General features: G+C 41.2%; 1 protein-coding gene across 1 annotated transcript in view; it reads right to left on the bottom strand.

Annotated features, from left to right (window-relative positions):
• Positions 1 to 1,958: 1,958 nt before the first annotated feature.
• Positions 1,959 to 25,860, bottom strand: part of PTAR1 (protein prenyltransferase alpha subunit repeat containing 1) — a 36,668-nt gene continuing 12,766 nt past the window's right edge. The window contains exons 3-7 of the mRNA XM_069964267.1: positions 21,633 to 21,699; positions 18,499 to 18,603; positions 14,777 to 14,990; positions 10,152 to 10,414; positions 1,959 to 4,024 (exon numbers count right to left, since the gene is read on the bottom strand). Of these exons, the coding sequence (XP_069820368.1) occupies positions 3,667 to 4,024; positions 10,152 to 10,414; positions 14,777 to 14,990; positions 18,499 to 18,603; positions 21,633 to 21,699 (1,007 nt within the window). The 3' untranslated portion in view covers positions 1,959 to 3,666. The remainder of the gene's footprint in view (positions 4,025 to 10,151; positions 10,415 to 14,776; positions 14,991 to 18,498; positions 18,604 to 21,632; positions 21,700 to 25,860) is intronic.

Genomic DNA, 25,860 nt, shown 5'->3' with positions numbered 1-25,860 from the left:
GTTGTTTTGTCCCAGATAACACGTTTGAAGACTTTGTTTTTTTGTTTTTTTTAACTGCAGAGGAAAAATTATTCGGTATTGGCCTTTTACTAACCTATACATACCTCCAGAAATATAATGCTAGGACATGGCAAAACTCACTGGTCCTTAAAAATTCTACTTCTGTGGCCAGCAGTAGCCAGCACATAAGGACGCGCCTCCATCAGGCACCCTCGCACAGAGGGTAGATGTCTCAGCATCTCTTGAGACCTCACAGCAGACTCAGTGCACGCTCCACAGCTCATCACTCTGCAGGAGAAAAACTATATGTATCAAACTAACTACATCTGTTTACTAACACCATCTGGGAACTGAGATTGCTGGTTACTTATCTACTACAGCTCGTATTAATACTATACAGTTGATCATACTGTAAAGGCAGAAAACAACTAACACACAAGACCAGACACAAATCTGGATAAAGTGACCACAACTTGTCCACCAGACGTATCTCTATACATACAACGGTGATCCCCTACAACAGACTTGGGAGCACCCACAATATTCATCTGTAAATTCAATTTTTCCTGGATCAGACAGACATGTATCAAGGCATATCCCATTGATACTCCAACACTCTTCCTACTCCCTGAGGAACTTGTCGCCATAGAACAAGGGAAACGCGTTGGATAAACAGAAGGGATATCAGAACCACGACAAAAAAAAACATCTACACCTGCCTTTTATATGCTACACACTTTGTATATTACCGTATTACCAGACACAGTGACAACTGACATCTGTAACGGGAAAGACCTACACAACCCTAGCACAGGGTCAGTCCCTCCTGTTGTTTGGGGACGCCTAAACCAGGGGGTCCCACTTCAGCAATAGGCAGGGTTAAACCAGGGGTAACCTATCTCGTACCTTTACCCCTTATACCTCTACCTATAATCATCTAATTATAAAACCTGTTTTTCATGTTTGTGTTTAATGTACATATTAATAAATACATGCTATAAGACGTATTATAGCATTTTCGCCACAGTCCCTCCACTTTGTTTATTTATACTTCTGTGGCCAGCAGCATTATCGGCTAAAGACCGAATGAAATAGACATGAGGTCCAGCACAACATTCCTCAACTCTTCATTCTAGTGATTGGTGGGGGTCCCATCACTAGGCATTGGCATATGCCAGGTCTTAAAAAAGGTTTTTCTATCTCCTTCAGAGGGTTGAGTAGGGCTCAGGAAAATGCAGTGTATGGCTTCTATTTAGGCCGGGTTCACAGTGTGTTGTGTTTCCTTTTCACCATTTTATTGTGTTTCCTTTATCAGTATACAAAAGCATCGTAATCTATGCTATTGTATGTATGTTGCAGGCTATGTTCCCACTTTGAAGACATATTAAGGGAAGATGGTCTCGTTAAATAGACGGCCGCTAATAATGGTTATGACTATGAAGTGAGAACATAGCAGCAATCTGTTTTTTCTCCATAATATGATTTTTGGGAAAGGGTACAGCATGTGTAGCATACGCCGGCATCTGTTTATAACATGTATGTTTTTATCTCTTTGAAGAGTATAAAAAGCAGTGTAAAGCTAGCCTTAGAGAGAACTATTTCATCAGTTTCTCTTGTGTGAAGGGATTGTCAAATTTTTTAAGACTAAATTAAAGCAGACCTGTAATTCGCCTAAACGTTTGACATGTCATGTCGAAAGTTTAGATCGCACTGGGTCCTGAGACCTGCTATGTTCTAAACTTTTGACATCTCTTAATGACATGTCAAACGTTTAGGTAAATGACAGCAATAGCAGCTCTACAGCTGGGTTACAGGATGGACAGTGCTGTTAGCTGAGAAATATTACCCATAATTGGCCATACGTTCTTATACAGCAAGGCTATAAAAGACTTATTAAAGGTCATGGATGTAGACTCATAACTGTAGTAAGCAAGTCACACATGTAAAGATCTATAGACTTAATATATCAAGAAAGTTTTTATTAAACCAGCTTACAGATATGAGAGCAGTAGTTAGCACTGTGCTAAATATGAAACTATTTATTTTCCTTAATGTAGTGAGTGTCCCTTTAAGCCTCTTAAATAACAAATAAAAACTGGAAATGATCCACACCAGTCCCTGTTCAATAATTAAATGTTTACTAACATTTCACTATATTACTGGTTTTTAATGCTTCCAAGCAGCACGAAGCTGGCATCCTATGGCTTTCCAGCTGTTGGGATATTGCAACTGTCTAAATGGTTTGCATGGCATGCTGGGAGTTGCGTCTTTGCAGCAGCTGGAAAGCCACAGGTTGCCTCTCATCACTTTTGACTATGTGTAAATGCGTATAATAGGCTGGAACTATAAAACATCTGCAAAGGTGTGCATATGTAGGTGTATAAAACAAATACTCAATGTTAGGGGGAAAGCCAGGTGTTAAATGGGTTATCTAGAGAGCAGGAAACACTTCAAACAGGTAAAACCAAGCCCGCATGTGATGGCTGACAGCTGCATGATGTTACAGTGACATTGTGCCGCTACTGGTCATCACATGCAGGCACGGTTTTGCCTGCGTATGGTGATCACGCTATGGTACATGCCCTCTGTTGTCTTAGAAGGTATGCTTGCAAGATGAGCACAGCGTTGAATTGGAGTGTCCTGAAGTGGAAAAAAATAATATTTTTTTGCTCCCTAGAAAACCCCTTTAAGACAATCTAAAACAGTTGTGAGCTCTGTATACTGGAGAGTGAATGATGGAGAGCACATACTCGCCTTAGAGAAATGGCACCATTCTTACCCAAAATTTGTGTGTGGTACTGCAGCTCAAATTTATTGTAGTGAATGGAGCTGAGTGTTAAGGCCACACACAACCTGAAGAGAGGTTTGGTGTCGTTCTAGAAAGAAGGCAGCTATGTTTTTCTAATCCTGAATATCCCCTTTAAAAAGTTACAAGACAGCCATGAGACATGTATTTGCCGTCAATGTTTCTATGAACATGGCTTGACTATATTTTACAAAAAAAAAAAAACCCTAAATACATCACTTAACCTCATGAGGGTCAGTCATTATATAAGCCAAAAAGGAGATCACAACATGTAAGCGGTCATCAACCCTATTCACTCAAAAAAGTTAGGCTTTCCATGGCGACTTTATGGGGTGTGCTGAAGTCCCTGCAACACACACTGTTGGCTCCAAGCTTCCAGGAAACCTGCAATTGTTTAGGATGTCTTGTTCATCCAAAGTCTGTCAATGTCTTTATTTCAGCAAAATACAACGTTACAGAAGAGTAAAATGTAGGAGGACTAAAAAGGTCATCCAAACCTCTCCTGTTAATAATCCAATGGGAAGAGCTGTAACTCCTAACTAAAATTTCCAAGTAACCATTTGTGACCCCAAACATCCAAACGCAAATAGATATTGAGTGACAGGTTGAAATGACTTTGCCATAGGATAATAAACAGTTCAGAAATATACGCAGCGCTTAAAAGGCAATCATACCTGTCTACCATTAGGTATTAAATAAAAATGAGAACAAGGTGGAAAAAATAAATAAAACTGAATTTTGCTTTAGTCCTATAGAGTCAGAGGAGCATGGTCCACAAACTTTGGAACCATGACATGTCACCGCTAAAGAAAAGAAAATATTGCACTGTAAGTAATCCATACATAATGGAGTAAGCACTGTTAGTGACCTAGCAATGACAGCAGCCATTTTCTGTATGAAGCAGCAAATCTGGACTGCTCAGCATTTCGGCAGCCGGACAAGATACTACTAATGAACCTGAGCTCGGATTCGTAGATGAGAGTGTCTTGGACAGGAGCGCGTTTTAGACGTTTTGTTTCTTGGGTATAGCTCTGCTTGCTTGCATCACAGACTCCATCAACATCCATAGTGTTTGTATGATATCCCAGAAAATCAGTGCAGAGGTGCTGGGATTCATCTCCTGTGCTAACAGTAGCCGTGTCCGCACTCGTGACTTGTGGGGATTCCACGTGAGATTGTTCATTGTGCAGTTGGTGAACCAAGCCGAGTACATGACGCCTAGAAAACAATTGTAAAGAAACAGCTGTAGATTATTCTCAGCCAATTCATTTCCTGATATCTCTTCATTGAGGGCAGTTACATTTACTGTACATGGACTGAAGTTATACAATTGTGGCTATTTATGTATTCATTTCAATTACAAAACAGTATGGAGTAAGCTCTCCACAGTAGTTGCTACAGGTAGCAGGGATTTTAGCTTAGTTCTAAGAATTGTATATTGATGGCCTATCCTCCATTGTTAAGTTGTTTGCGGGAGCCATGTCTTTAGCACTTACACAACAAACAGGGTCGGAAGCCATGATTCTGTAATGGTAATGCCAGTTTACCGCAGCTCAGCTCCCGGCACCACCACTATACAATTAATGGCTCATGGTTTCAATCCCCGTTACTGTGTAGCACTGGCATCGGCACCCCGATAGGACTCTATGGATAGGTCATCATAGGGCAGTCAGAAGAAATCTGATAGGTGAAGAGCTCATTCTGTAGTTCACAGGGAGGCAGAGGACTACTTTCCTCTGACCCATTAATAAGTCAGAGATGGGGGATATTCAGCCAAAACTACAATACCCATCACACCTGGACAGCCAAAAGTTGGTGTTTGCTGTACAGGCATGATAGGAACTGTAGTATTTCAACAGCTAGAGGGCTGAATATTTCCCATCCCTGCAATAAGGGCTGTGGGTTCCTCTCAATCAGAATGGTGATCACATGACCCTGTTACAGTAAAAAAAAAAAAAAACTATGAAAGCAACTGTGTTAGAATAAAACAGATGACATTGTAGCAATAGTGATGGAGAGTGTGCAAGATATAGGCTAACACCACCAAAACCTGGACTGCATTTTTCTAATCTTATGGCCGAGACTGAAACTGTGTAAAACAAAATAAGGTGTAAACCGCTTATAACAGCAGCTGAAATGCCAAACAAAAAATTTAATTCTAGCACTGTGTTCCATTTTTCTCCAATGACTCTCAGCTAACGTCTGGCGGAAGCATAATTAAGGCAAAAACAAAACACATCATGTGCCAAATTTTGCTGTTCTTTTTGGAAAAAAACACCAACCCCCCAGTGAAAGATTTTTTCATGAACTTTGCCTTAATCTTTACTTAAAGGGGTAATGCAGTGCTACGCATTAATTCACAAAATAACACACATTACAAAGTTATACAACTTTGTAATGTTTGCTATTTAACCCCTTAAGGACGGGGCCCATTTTCGTTTTTGCGTTTTCGGTTTTTCCTCCTTGTGTTTAAAAGGCCATAGCACTTGCATTTTTCCACCTAGAAACCCACATGAGCCCTTATTTTTTGCGTCACTAATTGTACTTTGCAATTACAGGCTGAATTTTTGCATTTGTTACACTACGAAATCATAAAAAAATCAAAGTGTGGTGAAATTGAAAAAAAATAAACGCATTTCTTTTATTTGGGGGAACTGTGTTTTTATGTCATTCGCCCTGGGGTAAAACTGACTTGTTATGCATGTTCCACAAGTCGTTACGATTAAAACGACAAATAACATGTATAACTTATATTGTTTCTGATGGCCTATAAAAAATTAAAACCATTGTTAACAAATATACGTTCCTTAAAATCACTCCATTCCCAGGCTTACAGTGCTTTTATCCTTTGGTCTATGGGGCTGTATGAGGTGTCATTTTTTGCGCCATGATGTGTTCTTTCTATCAGTACCTTGATTGCGCATATACGACTTTTTGATCGCTTTTTATTAAATTTTTTTCTGGATTTGATACGACCAAAAATGCGCAATTTTGCACTTTGGGATTTTTTTGCGCTGACGCCGTTTACCGTGCGAGATCAGGAATGTGATTAATTAATAGTTCGGGCGATTACGCACGCGGTGATACCAAACATGTTTGTTTATTTATTTGTTTGCTTTTATTTAAAACCTGGGAAAAGGGGGGTGATTCAGACTTTTATTAGGGGAGGGGGCTTTTTACTATAAACAACACTTTTTTTTTTTTTTTTTTTTACACATATACTAGAAGCCCCCCTAGGGGACTCCTAGTATATATACTTTGATCTCTCATTGAGATCTCTGCAGCATATCTATGAGCAATGAGATAGGCACTCGTTTACTTCCGGCTGCTGCAGCCGGAAGTAAACGAGTGCCGAGCCGGGGACGGCGCCATCTTGGACGAGTCCCCGGCCGCCATCAGACAGGGAGATCGCTCCTCCAGGACAACATCCCGGAGGAGCGATCTCCCCCACTAGACACCAGGGAACGGTTGCCTCCGGTAATCGGAGGCAGCTGTCAACTTTGACAGCTGCCTCCGATTAGCTAATTAGCGGGCACGGCGATCAGACCGTGCCCGCTAATAGCGGCGGTCCCGCGATACACGCGACACCTGGGACCGCGGCGCTTCAAAGCGGAGTCGCCACGCGGCCCCACTTTGAAGTGCTAATGAGGACATATGACGTACGGGTACGTCATATGTCCTTAAGAGGTTAAGTGAATGGCCCCCTTCCCCGTGTTCTTCCCACCCCGGAAGTGTGGTGCATTATACTCACCGCATTACTGTCGACCCTGGCCGCCATCTTGGGACAATGACGTAATCTTCAGGAGGCTGGCATGAGGGACGGCTGGAGCGGCCCGGCTGGCCTCCTGAAGATTACGTCATTGTCCCAAGATGGCGGCCAGGGTCGACAGTAATGCGGTGAGTATAATGCGCCACACTTCCGGGGGTGGTGTTTTTTTTTTGCAGAAATCAATAGTCCAGTCGATTTTAAGAAACTTTGTAATTGGGTTTATTAGCCAAATATGCTATTATCTGCGTTTAAAAAGCTTTTTCCCAGGTCCCCCCCCTCCCTCCTCTTTTCCATCCACTGCAAAAAAATCAGGAAATTGTGACTTGTTGCAACAGACGTACCCAGTCTGTTCTGGGGAGAGGGGAGGGGGGAGGAGGGAGTTAGCCGACAGCAGAAAGCAGATAACAGAGCATTAAAGGCACAGAGCTGGGTGAACGCTGTAATCAGAGCTCAGAGAGGTCAGTGCTGACTGTCAGAGGAGATAAAGGGTGAGGTATTTGTAGATTAACTCTTTGTTGTCCTGTTTTGGTCTTTTATTTAGCTCTCTCCATAGGAGAACAATGAAGACGGGGGAGAGCTTCAAACTGCTTTTTCATTATAAAAATGCATATAAACCCAATTACAAAGTTTCTTAAAATTGCCTGAACTATTGATTTCTGCAAAAAAAAATATGTCACAACAGTGACACTTTAAATAACACACATTACAAAGTTGTATAACTTTGTAATGTGTGTTATTTAGTGAATAAATGTGTAGCACTGCACTACCCCTTTAAATCCTTTCTACAATCAAATTGTAAAGGTTTTTTTTTACAACAAACTTGGATTAGGCTGGGTTCACACTACGTTTTTCCTGTTTTGTTTTTTCAAAAAATGGATGGAAAAAAAAAAAAAACACACATTAAAAAAAAACATGCATTTGGGTGCATCCGTTTTCCATTGACTTCCATTATAAAAAAAATACGGCTCAAAACAGTTTTCTTTCAGATCAACTGGTACCAGAAATTACCAGAGATTTGTAATTTACTCTAGTCTACTAGTCCTTATCAGCTGCTGTATGCCCTGCAGTAAGTGGTGTGTTCTTACTAGTCTGGAGATCAGGAGAGGTTTTCTATAGGGATTTGCTACTGCTCTGGACAGTTCCTGTCACTAACACAGGAGGCAGCAGAGAGCACTGTGTCAGACTGTGTAAAGAGTACACCACTTCCTGTAGGACATAAGCTGATAATTAAAGAAAAACTAGAAGTTTTTTTTAATAGAAGTATATTACAAATCTCTGGCAGTTTCTGACACCAGTTGATTTGAAAGAAAGAATTATTTTGTTTTCCGCTGGGGAATTTATTAAATTAACTGATTGGAAATATAAACTAAACTATTTTAATACACACACATACATATATCTTATCTCTTATACTTAAAGCTAGATTAATTTTGATTCTACTGTCCTCCATGTAAGTGCGGCTCCTCGGCCAGAGGCATATTCCCGGAATAAACATTGACTGTTGTGTTCTAGCAGAAACAACTGGTTGTGCTGGTCACATTATCAGGGCAGCGAGCTGGGAATGATTGCTGTGGAGCTGCTGGGGAGCCATCTGCTTACACAGATAACGATAACTTTTCTATGTTAATGCCAGCCTAACACTGAGGACATTGGCAGGACAATAAATTGCAAGGTTATAAACTCTTTCACTTCTGGACCACAGTATTTCATGAAAGAAACAAAGATTTACAGGTTTGCTGGGAAAGCAAGCAGACCTGCAACAGCAAGTGCATTTGTTTCCCATTCTCAGTACTGCACAGCATTATACAGTATACTGTAGATAGTTGGAGAACACTGGATCTAGTACACAGCCATTATAAAAGTACATATTAGAAACCTTATAGCCCAGTTCTAAATAGTAAAAAAAATATGTTATAAATAATAAAAGTACAGGATTAGTGAACTTAAACCACCCCAATTCAGAGGGCTCTGGATGGCATTCTGCTGCTCCAAATCAGGTGGAAGTCAGACAACCAGCACCTTATATGACAAGCTTGCCATTTATAAAGTGTGTAATATTATATTTATATATATATATATATATTATATATATATATATATATATATATATATATATATATATACCAAAAAGCCATCAACAGGTGACACTATAGCTATGCACAATAAGGCTATGTTCATACATAGTAAGAGACCGGCTGTTCCCTGACCCAATGAATAGCGGACGCAGAAAACTGACAAGTCAGTTGTTTGCGGCGCCACTATGGATCCCGGCCAGAGCGTATACTATGTGTATACGCTCCGGCCGGGATTCTATAGGCAGCAATGGCCATGTTTTCCACCATGGATCCCAGATAGCTTTCACTGTTACAACGTTCCAACCAATGTTGTCCTTCAGATCTGACATTGATTCAGGTCTGTCATGGTAGACCTGACACAGGGCAAGATCAAGTGAGCAAGAAGGCCACACTGTTGGGAACAGGGATGCATGATGCATCAAAATGTCAATACTAAGTTTGATGCCCAGTACTAAAAAGCAATACGGTACCTAGATTTCCTGGTTTTCAATACTGTATGTTAAACTGTGCAATAGCACAGCATGACTAACGTACAGCATACCTCACTTTAGAGAACATAGTGGGTGCCTGCCATGTTCTCTATTCTGTTAACGCCTACCCACCCACCTGAGCCCACGCCATACAAAGCTGGGGTCAGCTGCTGTGTAGCGGGGGTTGATCCCACTGGTTGTGGTCATTTAACCCTTTCAATAATGTGATGTAAAGCAATTGCAGCATTAAAATGAATAAATGGCGTGTTTGTTTCTGCAGTACATAAATAAGAGTTATGACTTTTAACCTTTTGAAAGGGTTATCCAGAACCACTCTGGTCTCTGGTTTAGGGTGCCTTTACACAGAAAGATTTATCTGACAGATTTTTGAAGCCAAAGCCAGGAATGGATTTGAAAAAAAAGATATCCCAGTGTTTCCTTTATGACCTGTTCTCTGTTCATAGTCTGTTCCTGGCTTTGGCTTCAAAAATCTGTCAGATAAATCTCTCTGTGTAAAGGTACCCTTATGTGTCGTTTACAATTAGCTCCATTCACTTCAATGGAACAAAGTTGCAAAACCACAGCCACACTGGAGACAGAAGTTAGGCTGTCTCTGGAAGACAGTGGGCATGTTTCTCTAAAGCCCCGTATTCAGCCAATAATTGCTTTAATAGCTACTGTTAAAAGGCAACGATCTGGCAACATCCATGATAACCACAGACGTTGGCGCACCAATGTGAGGGGTGGCGCGCCTCTTAGTGACGTTACCACAATTATGCAGTCTAATCAGGCCCAGAGGGGAGTGATTACCGCTCCGGAATGCCCAGGGGACAGTGACTACTTGCCAGCGGCTCACCACCCAGATGACTACTTGGGGGCAATTTACATACAGCGCACCAAGTTTATAAAGTAAGTTTTTAAGTTGTACATTCCAGGGAGAGCATGTTTGGGAAGTGTGCATGGTGCTGCTATAGCATGACGTTTTTTGGGTGATTGGTTCCCTTTAAGCACAAAGTCAATAGTTAACCCACCTGTGACACCACAGTGCTTCATGTCCTGGGTATGACTCTATAAGATCTTTACTAAGTTCCAGTTCTTCTTCTATCAAAAGGGGGAGATCCAGCCGCAGAGCCTCCTCTTCTCTGGGAACACTTGCACTGCTTGAGTTTTCACAGTCTGCTTGTGCCCTGGGAAGTAAAGACTTCAGCAAGAACTGACGATAATGGAAACCACTGTGGTCTGATACATGCATGGAGACCCAGATCTTTGTGAAAGACAACTCATCTGTAAGGAGCTAAAAACAAGAAAAGAAATGAAATTATTGTTTATTTCTAGCAGACCTTAATTGTGGGAGTTAAATATAGGATTCCAATGGCTGAATGGGATTCAGAGTAGTTGCCTAACTGAAGCGCATGCTGAGAACAATTAGGAAGCTGAAATCACACACTGACATCTATTTTATATTGGAAAATTGCCAGCAACAAAGGATTACAATGGCAGCAAACCACATACTAAAGGACCTTCAATTAAAGCTCATCTCATTACTAATGGCATCATTCGCTTCATTTGCTCTTCCTTAATGTTGTTCCAAGGAGGTTTTATTTATTATGCAAGTTTGCTGAAAAAGACGATGCACAGTGCATGGAGGTCCCTAGAAAAAAATTCACTGTCAGGCTCACACACAAAAATACTGCTGTCTTCAGTGCTTTACAGACTGACCACAAATAATTTCATTTAAAAGGGGTTTTCTGGGCAAATATAGTATTGTGGTATCTGCTTCTCTGTGCACAAAAACAAACAGAAAAGACAGCTTGCCCACGGTCAGATCCTTTGGTCTCCACTGCAGTCCTGTTTTTTTTATCCTTTTGATAACATCCTGCACCTCACATAGCCCTTTACAGAGCTGATTGGGCAGTTCATGTGAGAGTGAGACTTCATTGGAACAGGGAGGAGGAGGAAGGGGTCAGTCTAAGAGCTGCTAATCTTAATACACCTTCCATAACTAATGGACGAGTGTTCTCTAGAGAGGGTTAAGCTTATCTCTCCCAGAACAAAAGGGGTTGGGCGGTGATTTTTCATCACATCCAACCCCTTTCTCCACTGACATCTATTGTTGGTCAGTTGTCTGAACCTGCCGTGAGCGGCGGTCAAAAGTATAGGGTGTATGGGGACCTTTAGGGCCCTTTTACATGACCCAATATATGACCAAGTAAGCATAATGTCAAATATCTTATTAGATTGGATCCTACATTAAATAGACATCAACTGGGGGATATGATATGCAATTTACAGTCATTCATTTTTTGTATTGTTGTATATTTTAGGTAAGTATAGCTTTGTTTTAAATAGCTGCTTTAAAGCGTGATAACAAAGAAAAAAAAATGAATGTAACTGGCCAACCTGCTTTATATCACTTGATATAGATTAATCGATCGATACAGTATTGTTCTCTATTGGTGGGGCTGCATTGTATCTGACAGGTCTGTTCTTAGGTCCCCGTATTTCACAAGTCTGTGCTGGATGATTGCAGCAATGTTAAACTTCATCAGACACTAGACACATAAGACACTAGGTACAGAAAATTACACACAGCTCACTGCTGTGTGCAGGGATCTACCATCTTTAGTAGCACATGCGGCACACACAGCAGCTGTAGAGTGAAGATGCCTGCAGGAGGAAGCAATTTACAGCTTGTGTTCTTTCCTCCAGAACATGCATGGGCATCTCTCCCCATTGGGTATAAGACAACTATAACTGTTTACATCCTTGAAATTAAGTGAAAACACTTCAAATCTGGAACTGTGTTCTTTAGAAGATTATTGATAAAGGGATATTACCATCTCAAGATGTTATCCCCTATCAACAGGGCAGGGGATAACAAAAGCTGGGGGTCTGACTGCTGGGACCCCCATCAATTCTGATAATAGGGAAAAGTGTCCCCAGATTGCAGCCATATGTTACCCCCTCTTCTGTGGAAAAGTGATAACATCTTGAGGTAATACATCCTTTATCGGTGGGGTCCCAGCAGTAACACCCAACAAAAGTTTATCCCCTAACCAGGTCCCATAATAAGGGTGCCCTTAAAGGTATGGCTAAATGATGCCTATGGCACCGCGTTATTTAGCTAAAAGAATGATTTGACAACTTTGTAGTAATATCTCACAGTATACAATGGGGAATGGATAATGGATAAAGCACACAATGCTTCTGATTCTAGAAATCTCATCCCAGAGGAGGGAACTAAAACAGTTTCCATTTCTTTCATCATTAGGTGTCAAACTTTTTCTCTCTTTCAATAAAATATAGTTAATTTTCTAAGATACTTTAGAGCAAACCTTTCATCGTCTCAAGAGACTTTGCACTCTCATGAGCAGAAATGTTTCAACAAAAAAGAACTTCTATAAAGCAAAATAAAAAAAGTGGTAGCCTTTCTATAGCTGGAACAGAAAAAGAGAAGATAGCAATTTCCGCTCAGTATAACCCAAGACTTTCAACGCTGGTCTCTCACCTTAAAAAAGAACAAAATCTAATGAAAAAGCCAAGTGCAGGGCATACATACAAAAGTAATGTGTGAATAAATTCTACACGCCTGCCAATAATCCCCATGGACATCAAAGGTAGTCTCTGAGGTCTATTTAATAGTCCCACACCAGCGCACGGATTAACACGGAGGAACATTAATAAAATTTTATGACTCCTACCAATTCATATATTCAATATATAACAGAATGTAATTGTCCTGAATAATAATTAAATCATCCTGAATAATTCTATTCTACCAGTAAAAACTAAAGGTTAAAATGAACACTGCCCGAACTAACTGCCCATTTAATGAAAAACTCCATTTTATTAACCTTTTAAAGTAGGCAGTTCAGCACATTGGAGGTGATAGCACTAGCCTTGGTGCTCCAATCTGTCCGCCTGCCCACCGCCCTTCATAAATAAATACCTGTCTGGCACTGTGCAATGATGAGCGGCCAGTGACATTGGAGCAGAGAACCTCCTGGATATTCATGAAGACGGAGCAAGTAGGCAGGTTAGTGCACCAGGGGCTGTAGTGCCGCCCCCAATTTGGGCAATTTAATATAGAATTAATATTTAATTGCACAGTTGGTGGCATAATATTGCTAACTAAACGCTACGTGTGAACATAGCCTGAAGGAAAGAAAACATGTTCCACTATGCAAATACAATAAAATAGGAGTATATATCTTTTGTGACAAAAATTCATCTTTCTCTGAGTGAGCTCACTTCCAATAACTCAAGCTTTCATCGCGATGTACTAAAGCACAGGTGGCCACAGTAAAAATGATTGTCATATCTACTTAAGGGGTTGAAAGAAGCCTAACAGCAGGAACTACATTATAAACCAAGTGGCAACATGTATTTCCTCTTCTCATAATGAGCACCATAATGGGTGATCCCGATATATTAAGAAAACGAACTTTTAAATTAGCGCTAGCTGTATTCTAATGAGCCATTACTAAGCGTCTGGGCAGACAGCTTCAGAAACCTAGGCACTCTGTAACAGCTGTAATAACGGATAGTGAGGGGAGACTGACAAACTAAAGAGCACCTTACTTCATCTCCTGCCTTTTTCAAGAGCTCTAAGCATGTGGATGAAGTGGGCTTTGGGGCTTTTTATGACACTGCACGGCTCTTATTCACAATTTCTATATTATGCACCCCAAAGGGGCTCCATTAAAAATATCTTATCCCATAACAAAAATGTAAAAGTTATGTCTCAGAATGTGGGGAAGAAAAAATAAAAGAATAAAACAAAACCTAACTTTCTTAAAGAGTTAATGTGTCTTCACAATCTCCAGCGTCCTAGTCAGTATAAGCCATAGAGATAAGCGCTAGCAGTACCAGAAAAGATTCTGATCATCACTATTCTACCCCACTGTGTCCACTATACCAGTAACTTTCACATTTCAAAGTCCCCTTCATATTGAAAAAAATAGGAATTGAACGGACTGCTTTTGATTATATTACTGATGGCAGGCTTTTGTGTGTTAAGTTTCACACAAGGGATAAATCAGTCAGTTGTGGTCATCAGACCCGCAGTTGGGCCTGCAGCTGTACTATCCATGTGTGAAACTAGCCTAATGCATCAAACTATTGGGAGGGTCCACTAATGGCACACACTGTATCACAATGATAAAAATGATCATTCAGAATTAAAGTACAAATAGGAAACAACGCAAATTAAGTGCACACACGGTGCTTTAAAAAGTGTGTGTCCCTTATCTTATGCCCTGTTAGGGCACATGAACACCAGAGAGAGGGGTACTCAGCACCACCATTTATCGTGAAACTACAAGAGATATATGTGGAGGTTTGCAGGCTTACTTGCCAGTATTATTTGCTAACCAAGCTGGAGTTGCACTGATCAGCTTATTGCTAGAACACCTTTGATTGGTACAAAAACTGTTTAAAGGCTTCACACACTGTATCACATTGGATTTTCCGCAGCAGATTTGATCTAAATAACGGAACACAGCTAAATCTGCACCATTAAATCTGCTGCAGATCCTGTACGTGTGAATGAACCCTAGGAGCGTAACCATCTTTCACTTGATTTGTTTTTTCACAAAATGCAGGACAAATTTACTAGAAGGCACGTCCAAAGCTTTGAATTGCAGTTTCCAAATACCTTGACATTTAGTTTCCCCAGGTGCTGTAAAACCCAGATACGATGAGACCAGGAGTTGTAGTTGCTTGGATATCTTCCAGCTGCTTCACAGCAGACACTCATCTCTTCATGCACAATACCCTGGAGTTGCTCTGTGAGCGCCTGACAACTTGCTTCCTTATTCACAACTGAGGGACGAATCTGCTCCTGCAGAAGGTGCTGCAATACCCATCTCCTGTCATGGAGAAAAAGAAAAAGGAGTTGTTTTAATTGCTAAAAATAAACCAAATTTGTACTGAAGGGATTTTCATTTACTTGTTTGTCACTTTGAAATATTTTTTTTTATATAACAGTGTACAATGTAGTATTGGAAAACCTGTTTACTCACTGCTATATATTCTAAGACAGTGATGCCTAACCTTGACACTCCAGCTGTTGCTAAAGTACAATTTCCATCATACCTGGGCAGTCAAATCCATATTTTTGGTTGTTCAGCTATGATGGGAATTGTAGTTTTGCCACAGCTGGAGTGTCACGGTTAGCCATCACTGTTCTAAGATTTAGCAGTCATGTTTTTAGGCTTATGCTCCGTTCACACGGAGCAAAACTAGCGGAATTCTGCCAGCTTCCGTGTCATAATGACAGTCTGTGGGAGGCTCGCGCGCCTCCTCTCTCTGCACTGAAGAATAGTCATTATGACACGAAGGCTGGCGGGATTTCCGCGGCAGTATTCCCCTAGTTTTTCTCTGTGTGAACGGAGCCTTATTGTTTATCTCTATATCTATAAAAGTGGACTGCAGTATCTTTTCACAGTGTCTTGAAAATTCCCATTCCCAAGACACCTAGGTATATAGTGTGTCTGACAATTCAGTTAATAGTCAGAGGGGTGTGAACTTCGTTTTAATAATGAGAGTGATTATACAGTTGAGGAGTGTGTCCACTAAACAGCAAATTTCCTAAAATAATTTCCTACAATAATGATCACCAAGGGTTCTCCTTAAAGGAGACCTGTCACCCCCCGCGCCGGGGTGACAGGCTCCTGACCCCCAGCTAGATCCCCTTATAGTTACCTCATGTCGCTGAGTCCTGCTGCCAGAGCCGGTCCCGGGACAGAGATATCCCGGTCAGAAGCCGGAGCGCGCGCTGTGTACATGGGTCCGGCGTCCATAGAGAATGAATGGAGCTGTGCGCGGAGCAGAGATGAGTCCGGCTCCATTCATTCTCTATGGACGCCGGACCCATCTCCACAGCGCGCGTGCCGGCTTCTGACCGGGATATCTCCGACCCGGGACCGGCTCCGGCAGCGGGACTCGGCGATATGGGGTAACTATAAGGGGATCTAGCTGGGGGTCAAGAGCCTGTCACTCCGGCGCGGAGGGTGACAGGTCCTCTTTAAAGTCAAACAGAATAAGATATGGCTGAATGTAGGAAGTAATAAATGATTGGAGATCATTTCACCATCTTTCTGCACAGGATTACAAGAGATATCTCCAGTCTGTGAAGGAGAGGTGGTTATCTGTGAAAAAACACCCACCATCAATAGTTGATCGTGGGTTGCCAACATCAGTTGGCTCCATTCCCTGTGTGGCAGCGCCGCTGTACTGCAGCCTCAGCACCTATTAACTTTATTAGGGGATAAGGATGCAGTACATCAGCTTTGCCGCTACACAGGGAATGGAAACAATTGCTTCCAGCTCCGTTCTGACTGTAATGCAGGCGCCAAACAGCTGATGTGTAAGATATCAAGTTTTATCCTGACAACCTAAGGGGTTATCTAGGACTATAAAAAAAAATAAAATACACCTGTCCTCAGGTTGAACGTGGTCTCACAATTCGAAGGAACTGAACCATAAAACCACACCCAAACTGAGAGCAGAGGTGCTGTTTCTGGGATAAAGTGGCCATGTTTTCTAAGCCTGGATAAGCTCATAAGTGCAAAAAATGCTAGATGGCTTGACCATAATGGTTCTCAGGATATATTGGTCTTACAGCAAATGCTAGATACTAGCTACTCCAACTCTGGCTCGCTGCAATGAGATGAGCCCTTAGATAAGTCTGATGGGAAACTAATCACAACTCCTATGGAAAATCAGCTAAAATGCGGCTGGAAAATAAAATCGCTTGAAGCTTCCATTAAAGAAAAATGAGAATAAAAGCATGCCAATAGGATCAAAACATTAAAGGGAAAATAATCACCTGAAGATACATTTACTATAATTGTTCTTAGGTTATTCTGTAGAGCATAGAAATAATGCATATTTTATATATACATATAAATATGACCACAAAATACACAGATTGAACCAGAAGCCCCACAAAGGATTAGACCTCATGACAGGGACGGCACAGGAAAAAAGTCATAACGGGTGTTCCCCTCCAACATGCTGTTTAGATAGCCGTGGGGGTAGACAGAGTTGGGGATTAATCTGCAAAAAAAACCTTTTAGGCCATGTTTACACAGCGTATGAACATCGGCTGTTTCACATGTTCACCCGGCTGATACTGCAGTATCGGCCGGTGAAGATCACTTGATATTAATAAGAATGCGGGCGTGCCCGCACTCCTATTCGCCTTAGACCACAGTGTAAAGTGCTGGGAGGCGTACTTTACACTGTAAGCACAGGCTATTTTGTACGGCTGCAAAATAGACGTGTCAATTATTTTGTGTAGCCACAGAGAACCACAAGCGTAGTATGTACACTATGGCCGTGGTTCCATACACTACTATGCAATTAAGCAGTGCTATTAAACATTGGCCCTTGTTTAACAGCCAAACACAGTGTGTGAACATGGCCTTAGGTTGTTTGCTAGTAATGTATTTATTCTTAAAAGGGGTATTCCTCCAGGTAAAAATAAAAATACTAAGTAAATAAAATTACTACTGAAGCACATAGCAGTTTACCTCTGTGTCGCAGTTCTGAAACCACAAAAAAAACAAAACGTAGCTGTCTTTTGGTCCCATCCTGTCAGATAATCATTGTGCTTCTTGGTTGAGGAGTTCCCCAGAATATATTGCTTTCCCTCAACTGTTCATCAAAGTCTTCCCACTCTCTTACTCCCTTCCTATAGCACTCTCTTCATTTCTCTGGCCAGGGCTGCTGCACTGTTCTATACAAAACCTTTCCTGATACCGGAACACGCTTCTAGTACAAGTTCTGCATATTTATATGATTAAAAAATTATTATTACAAATATTTTGTAAGTCTCAATAATACACGTCTTCCAAAACATTAGCTATCTTGATCGCATGCATATCAATATAAAGCAAGGACCACAAACAAGGGGCTCCATCCAACACTAGTATTAAAAACTGCACCGCTAGTGAGAACTGTGATGTAAAGGTGTTTTTAACCACTGCAGTTCAAAAGATACACAGATAGCACAAACAATAGGTATGGTTACAAAACTAGTGGGTATGTATCGTGTTTATCTGAAAATAAGACAGGGTCTTTTATTATTTTTATCTCTGAAAAAACGGCTATGTCTGATTTTCTAAAAAAACAAACAAAAAAAAAAAAAGACAGATGCCCCTATACTGTATACTGTACCTCTGTAGTTGGCCCATGTACCTTCCATCCCCCATATTTAGTGCCCCCTACTGTGTGGGGTGGACAAGTCTGGCACTGATTGGCTAATACCTAAAGTCTAATTTTCAGGAAACACAGTATATCTTCTATATGAAAACCAGTCCATGTGATGTAAAAGTTAATATTCAAAATGCAGAATGTAGTAGCAAAATACACCTGTGAATCCATGTCTCAGGACTTTTAGGGAACTTAGTCAAAGCCAGTTTTCCAAGCTGTAAATCCTTCTCTGGGTTGACGGCTCCAGACTGGATCAACTCTTTCCTATTGGACAAATATTACAACATGATAAGGTTGCAAAGTGGCACTGATATAAATAAGCACATAGACACCTCAGGTTTGTGTGTTATAGGGGCTATGCTCACCGAAGACACTAACAAAACCCTGCAACAAGTTTATACCCTGCCATGTCTCAAACACTTCTTATAAGCCTATAATAATAGACAGCAGGAACCATCTGACTTTTTCTATAACAAAAAGGTTGAAAACTATTTTTTATAGATATATTCTTTATTTATGCATATCAAATTAAACTTACCACTCTGAATAGTATCATATTATCAAAGATTATCAAAATTATAACCTTTGCTGAACATTATTAAATGTTAATTCAAGTCAAGTACAAACTTGAGTTCCCTATGTGTTACTTTTAGGCCCCGTTCCCACTGAGAAAAGGTGGCGGAATTCCGCGACGGAATTGTCCGCCGCGGAATGCCGTTAGCCTCCCGCTCATAATGGGAGTCTATGGGAGGCGCGCGCTCCTGCTCTGTACGCGCTGAAGAATGAACATGTTCATTCTTCAGCGAGGACAGGGCAGGAGCGCGCGCCTCCCATAGACTCCCATTATGAGTGGGAGGCTAACGGCATTCCGCGGCGGACAATTCCGTTGCGGAATTCCGCTACCTTTCCTCAGTGGGAACGGGGCCTTACATTAACTTTTCCCCATAACCTTGGTGGACCCCCCCCCCCCATCAAGTCATAATCATAGTTGAGTCAAGGTGTATATTAGCCTCTATCTTACCTATCCAGATCTATTAACTTCTCTCTCTAGTGTTATTTAGAGGGGGGGGACTTATATTTTATTAAAATCAACAAAAGATTATTACACAGTTATAATATTTACCCTTAAGTGAGGGTGGGTTCAAATGTCAGGAAAGTTGGGGCGCATCACAAGGTATAAAAATTATAGCATACATCAGTCACACCTTTTGTTCATCATTCATTAGTAGTTCACCTTGACCAATCTATAAATTATATTGATCCTCCTACGGTTGACCTCCACCAGAAGTCCCCACCATATAGGTGGAGTATTCTAGGGATATGCGAGCAACCAATAGGGAGGGTTCATTAAGACCCATCATGGTATACATAGCTTTTTTTCAGGATATATATAATAGACTCTCAGGGTTTCTCTATCACCCAGGTCCATATATAATGTACAGTAGGTTGAATCCTTTCAGCTACTCCTCTGTCTTAAAGTGTAACTGTCATTTCAGGGTCATTTTTCTGAAAACAATAAATATCTATAGTACAAGCGATTTTAAGAAACTCTGTAATAGGTTTTATTAACCAAAAGAGTTTCCTTCTGTACTGAAAAAGCAGTTCTTCTAGCCCCCCTGTCACTTCAGAAGAGGCAGGATTTCTGTGTCCATTATGTGGCTATGGAGAGGGGAGGGGCTGTTAGGAGGGAGTGAGCACGGAGCAGTCTTGCACAGCACAACACCCTGCAATCTTCTCTCAGTAAGTTCATAGATAAGCACTGACCTTTCTGACCCCTGAATCCAGCGTTTTAGGTGCCCAGACAGTCTACAAACAGCTGACCTCCATGTCTCCTCTTCCTGCTCCCTCATCTCCCTCGGCCCCTCCCTCCTTCATAGGAGCTGGGAAATTGCTTCTTGAGTACAGGAAGAGGCTTTTTTGGCTAATAAAACCTATTACAGAGTTTCTTAAAATCGCTTATACTACTTATTTCTGCATAAAAAAAAAATTACAGTTACGCTTTAATAGCTGGAATATATAGATATAATATTCTCAAATAATATCCTCAAATAGTGTTAACTAGCTAACTAGCCACACTTACCAACGTATCAACATTGGTGTATACATTCGCACCCTCTAATTCTATCCCCAACTGAAGTCTATTACATGGGGTATGTCCACCACAGCTCCTGAGTTACACAGTTCAGAAGAAATTTAATGTACAACTTGTACCCTAGTATCCAGATAGGTGCTCCTCTCATTATATAAACCAGTAATCTTTTACCCTGTCACAGGAGGTGTGTAGTCATCAGCAGCAATCTCTTAACACTCCAGAGAAAGTATCAAAGACCCCTGATTCACACTATGCAGCGAGTGTGATCTGAGTTCCCATTAGTATAATATGAATGTATGTTTACATCCATATGGCAGCCACAAGTCCTGACCCAACAGCAGACCCAATGACCTGAACTGATAGCTCTCAGTCTGGCCATCAGACTGTGGTCAGCTGGGACTTGCCCCCCATAACACATACGCAGAGATGTGTGTGTATTAAGCTTGTCTGAACCCAGAGACTATCGGACCAATTACATGGACAGACTTATCTGACAGATCATTGAAGCCAAAGCCAGGAACAGACTATAAACTGAACAGGCCATAAAGGAAAAAAAGAGATTTCTCCTCTTTTTAAATCTATTCCTGGCTTTGGCTTCAAGAATCTGTCAGATAATTTTATATATGTAATAGGGCCCTAAAGTGGTATTCCCTACAAATATAACTTTTGATATGTTGGTGCCCATAGTAAGACTAACAATTCCTTCCATACTTTTTACTACCTATTCAGTCTCCTCCTTCCAGTTCTCAGCTGCTGCTTTCTGCTGACGACACAAAAATCTGTATGTGAGCTTTTCTCTCTGACCCCCCTGCCATCTGAGACAGTTGATGTAAATAAGTGCCTGACTGGCTTTATCTGCAACATTGTAGCTTATTTGTAATGCTGGAAGGGTTATTCTGAAGTTGCTAAAATATTGCAGATAAAGCCAGTCAGGGATTTGTTTACATCAGCTCACACAGATTTTTGTGTCTTCAGTAGAAAGCAGCAGCTCAGACCTGGGAGAAGGAAACTGAATAAATAATAAGTATGGAGGGAATTGTCAGTCTCATCAAAAGTCTGAGGGGAATACCTCTTTAAGAAGCAGCAGGAAAAAACACTTACAAATGGCATTCCTTAACAGAGCAAAACAAAACTTATTTTACTTTTTGATAGTTTGCCTTTGAGTGTGTATTTCGGGAAGAACAAAGTAAAAGTGCCATACCTTACATTCCATGCAGTGGTGAAATCTGGGTTCAGTAACAACAGGGTGCAGGTTACATCAATCAATTCTAAAAAAAAGAAAGACAAAGCATGCATCACACATTAACTTAATTTTTATCAGGAATGATTTAAACATATTCAGGGAACTTAATCAAACATGGTGTAAATTGAAACTGGCTCAGTTGCCCCTAGCAACCAATCAGATTCCACTTTTCATTCCTCAAAGACTCTTGAAAATGAAAGGTGGAATCTGATTGGTTGCTAGGGGCAACTGAGCCAGTTTCACTTTACACCATGTTTGATAAATCTCACCCAAAGTTCGTCCATACCCTGGGAACAATTTATTAAACTACCAAAAATCTCAGGCTTTCCTTTATGACCTGATCTCTGTTTATAGTCTGTTCCTGGCTTTGGCTTCAAATCTTTGGCAGATAATCTGTCAGATAATCTTTCTGTGTAAAAGGGCCCCTACTCTCAAATTACAAACAGCATGGAACTTTCCACCATGGATTTGAAGTCTGTAACACAGAAAAAAAAATGACCTGGCACACAGATCAACTGCAAAATTACTTGCAGTGAATAGAGGCTAAAACTAAAAATCCAGGTCCCATAACATCCATGTGAACATACATCCATTAAATAAATTTAGGGTATCAACATTAATTGACAGTATTTGAGTGAAGTTCTTCAATAAAGTGAAGCATTGTGCAATGGAGTCCAGCTAGTTTAAATTTGCTTTAGACTACATTTTAGCGGAGAAAAAAAAAAAAAGAAAAACATACAGTCTGACTATATAGACTATTTGGTTCAGCGATACTTTATCTACCAACCCACCTTCAGAAACCGCTGGTAAGTACTCCTCGGCCTTGTCTTTTAAAATGCTCCAGATGCCTTGGTTAGGGTAAAAAATTATCTTTTAGGCTACAAACGAGACTCGCTGCAGATCCCAGGCCTATACTTTTAATGGCAGACAAACACGCAGCAGGGATGTACATCTCTGCTGCGAGTTTATCTGCAGCCCACCCCATTAACCCCACGGCCGCCAGAGCTGATACTTCACCTGATCCGGCGGTTCACTTGCTTCGGCGGTTCCCGGTGTCTTCAGCAAGCCGGAGCGGGGACTAGGTGAAGTATATGCTCCAGCCAGCCGTCCGCAGCCCCTTTAACACCTCCCGCAGCCCCGGCTCCGGCGGCCGGGGGGGGTTAATGGGGGTGGGCTGCAGACAAACTCGCAGCAGGGATGTACATCCCTGCTGCATGTTTGTCTGCCATTAAAAGTATAGGGCCGGGACCTGCAGCGAGTGTCGCTGCAAATACGCAGCGAAGGGACTCGCTGCAGACCCGCCAAGTGGGTTTGTAGCCTTAATCTGCAACAGTTGAGTCAATGAGGCGTGGCATACATCGTCCATGCTCTAGGCCCGTGACATCTTTCCTTTCTTCCTCCCTGCCCTCCTTGTAATTAGGAATGCCCCTGGGCAGGATTTCCCCTAGACATCAATTGCCTAAACCGTGCCCTTGCCACACCTCATTGACTCGGCTGCTGCAGATTAAAGGACTATTTTTTTTTACCCTAACCAAGACACCAGGAACATTTTAAGAGACACAACTGTGAAGGACTCATTAAACCGATGGTACCAGCAGTTTGGGGGCTGGGGGTTGGTTGGTGGATACAGTATTGCTTGAAGCCTATTTGCTGCAGTACCTTTGGAGAGCCTAATTCAATCCACACACATGCTACACTGGCTGTATCAACATCACATACTGTACACTTCAAATGGGTGTCTGCTTTGTTTCCAAGTTCATTGCCATGCTTCTCCATGGACTATGTTTCGTACAGCCTCATTCACATGAGTCATTATAAGCAGCAACACTAAACATAGCCAAAGACAAGAGTGACACTGACTGTATTCTGGCTGTGAAATATTAAACCAGGCCACATCAGTCATACCTACCTACAGGCAACACAGCCATAGAGTAAGCCATCTTTGCTGAATGCAACATGGCATACTATTAGACTTATAAAAAATGTATTTTTCAGAAAAGAGTTAAGTATCATCATACAATTGAAATGAGTTTATAGTTATTGAATTAAATATGTTTATCAGGCAGCTAAAAGGCTTTTTACTGAAGATAAAATCCTTTCATTTTCATAAAAAAAAAAAAACTGGATGATTTTGCTAACCAGATTTTTCTTTAAATTACTATTACTAAGGAGGTCGGGGGCACAGTAAAATTGAAGCTCCACGGGGATTCTTAAATATAGAACATCTGAAGAGCCACGCACCGCCGCAGTTTAGCTAGGTTTATCTTTGATCTTCCAAAGGATTTTTTTTGTCTTAATATTTTGCCTTTAATGTTATTTTAAGGAGGCAGGCACACGGCTTTAACAAGAACACATCATTAGAATTTTACAACAGTAAAAGTTACTGCAAACTTTCTATACAGAAAAGTAATTGAGGCAAAAGTCACTAAAGTCATCTGAGAGGAGTAGCTGGGATGGCAATACAAGGGATAGTGCTGTATGGTTCCAGACCTCACAGAAAATTACACAAACAAAACCAACCAGGGGTCAGAAAAGTTGTGTGTAAATGACAGGTCAGAAACACAGTACATACAGCAATAAGGCCCCATTCCCATCATATTTTCTCCATACATTTAGCACGTATGTCAGAGGAGTTCACGTGCAAACTGGTGCACTGCACTGGTCATGGTCTCTTTTATAGGTCATGGTGGATTTATGAATGCCATAAATGCCACAGGAACAGCTTCAAGTAAATCAGTCACATGGAAGTCATGAGCCAGCGCTATATGGGACCACGTCATCAAGGGGTTAAGCTGCATTCACATCACATTTTAGGGGAATGTGTGATGTGTTTCCTTGCAGGCACCATGACTTTTTTTCTCCCATGTTTCCTTTGACTGGCATCAATCATAGTGCTAACACACACGACCGATGCACAGCAGATTTGATGCTGTGTTTAGTTATTTACATAAAATCTGCTGCGAATCCGCAGCAGAAAATTCACTGCGATACGGTGTGTGTGAAGCTACCCTTAGGGTCTGTTCACACGTACAGACTTGCTGCGTATTTATCGCTGCTAGTTTCTCGCACATAAATCCACAGTGATTGCTATCAAGTCAATGTATGTGTATTCTCGCTGCGTGTTTGGTGCAATTTTTAAATGCGAGTTTTGATTTTCACATGATTTTCACAGGCGAGGTCAACACCACATAAAACGCAGCTACTTTCGTGCGAGTTCTGTGCGAGTTTCACGCAGTGAGTCTGTGCGTGTGAACAGACCCTTAGGGTGCATTCACACAGATCTGCAACAGATTTGATGGCGCACATTTGAATCTGCAGCAGATTTGACGGCCCAGAATTGATTTGCTTTGAATCTGCAGCTTCAAATCAGCTGCAGATCCTGTATGTGTGAACACTCCCTTAGGGTGCGTTCACACGTACAGGATCGGCAGCGTATTTGCTGGCGCAGATTTGAATCTGCAGCAGATTTGATAGCCCAGAGTTACTTTGCATTGAATCTGCAACTTCAAATCTGTGCCATCAAATCTGCTGCAGATCCTGTACGTGTGAACGCACCCTTAGGCTGGGTTCACACTATGTATATTTCAGGCAGTATTTGGTCCTCATGTCAGGTCCTCATAGCAACCAAAACCAGGAGTGGATTGAAAACACAGAAAGGATCTGTTCACACAATGTTGAAATTGAGTGGCTGGCCGCCATATAACAGTAAATAACGGCCATTATTTCAATACCACAGCCGTTGTTTTAAAATAACAGCAAATATTTGCCATTAAATGATGGCCATCCACTCAATTACAACATTATGTGAACAGAGCCTTTCTGTGTTTTCAATCCACTCCTGGTTTTGGTTGCTATACAGCCTCACAAATACAGCTTTAAATATACATAGTGTGAACCCAGCCTTAAAGTGTAGCTGACATGACATAAAAAAATCCTAGCAAATATATATCGTTAATGCTTTCCTTTATATATGTTATATCAGGCCAATTTGTCAGATTATCGCTCCATGTTATAAAACAGACATTGCAAAAAAAAAAAAAAAAAAAACTACAGTGCATTAATGCAAAGTGGCCTTCATTTGTCCCACGTTTCTGGCAGACGCTTTCATGATCCTCCACACTATTTTACATTCAGAGCATCATTAAATTCATCTAAGATTAATGAAGCTTTTCTGGCTTGTTAAAAC

The sequence above is a fragment of the Dendropsophus ebraccatus genome, chromosome 3, assembly GCF_027789765.1.
Source record: "Dendropsophus ebraccatus isolate aDenEbr1 chromosome 3, aDenEbr1.pat, whole genome shotgun sequence".
Lineage (NCBI taxonomy): Eukaryota > Metazoa > Chordata > Amphibia > Anura > Hylidae > Dendropsophus > Dendropsophus ebraccatus.
This window is presented reverse-complemented; position numbering and strand designations above follow the sequence as displayed.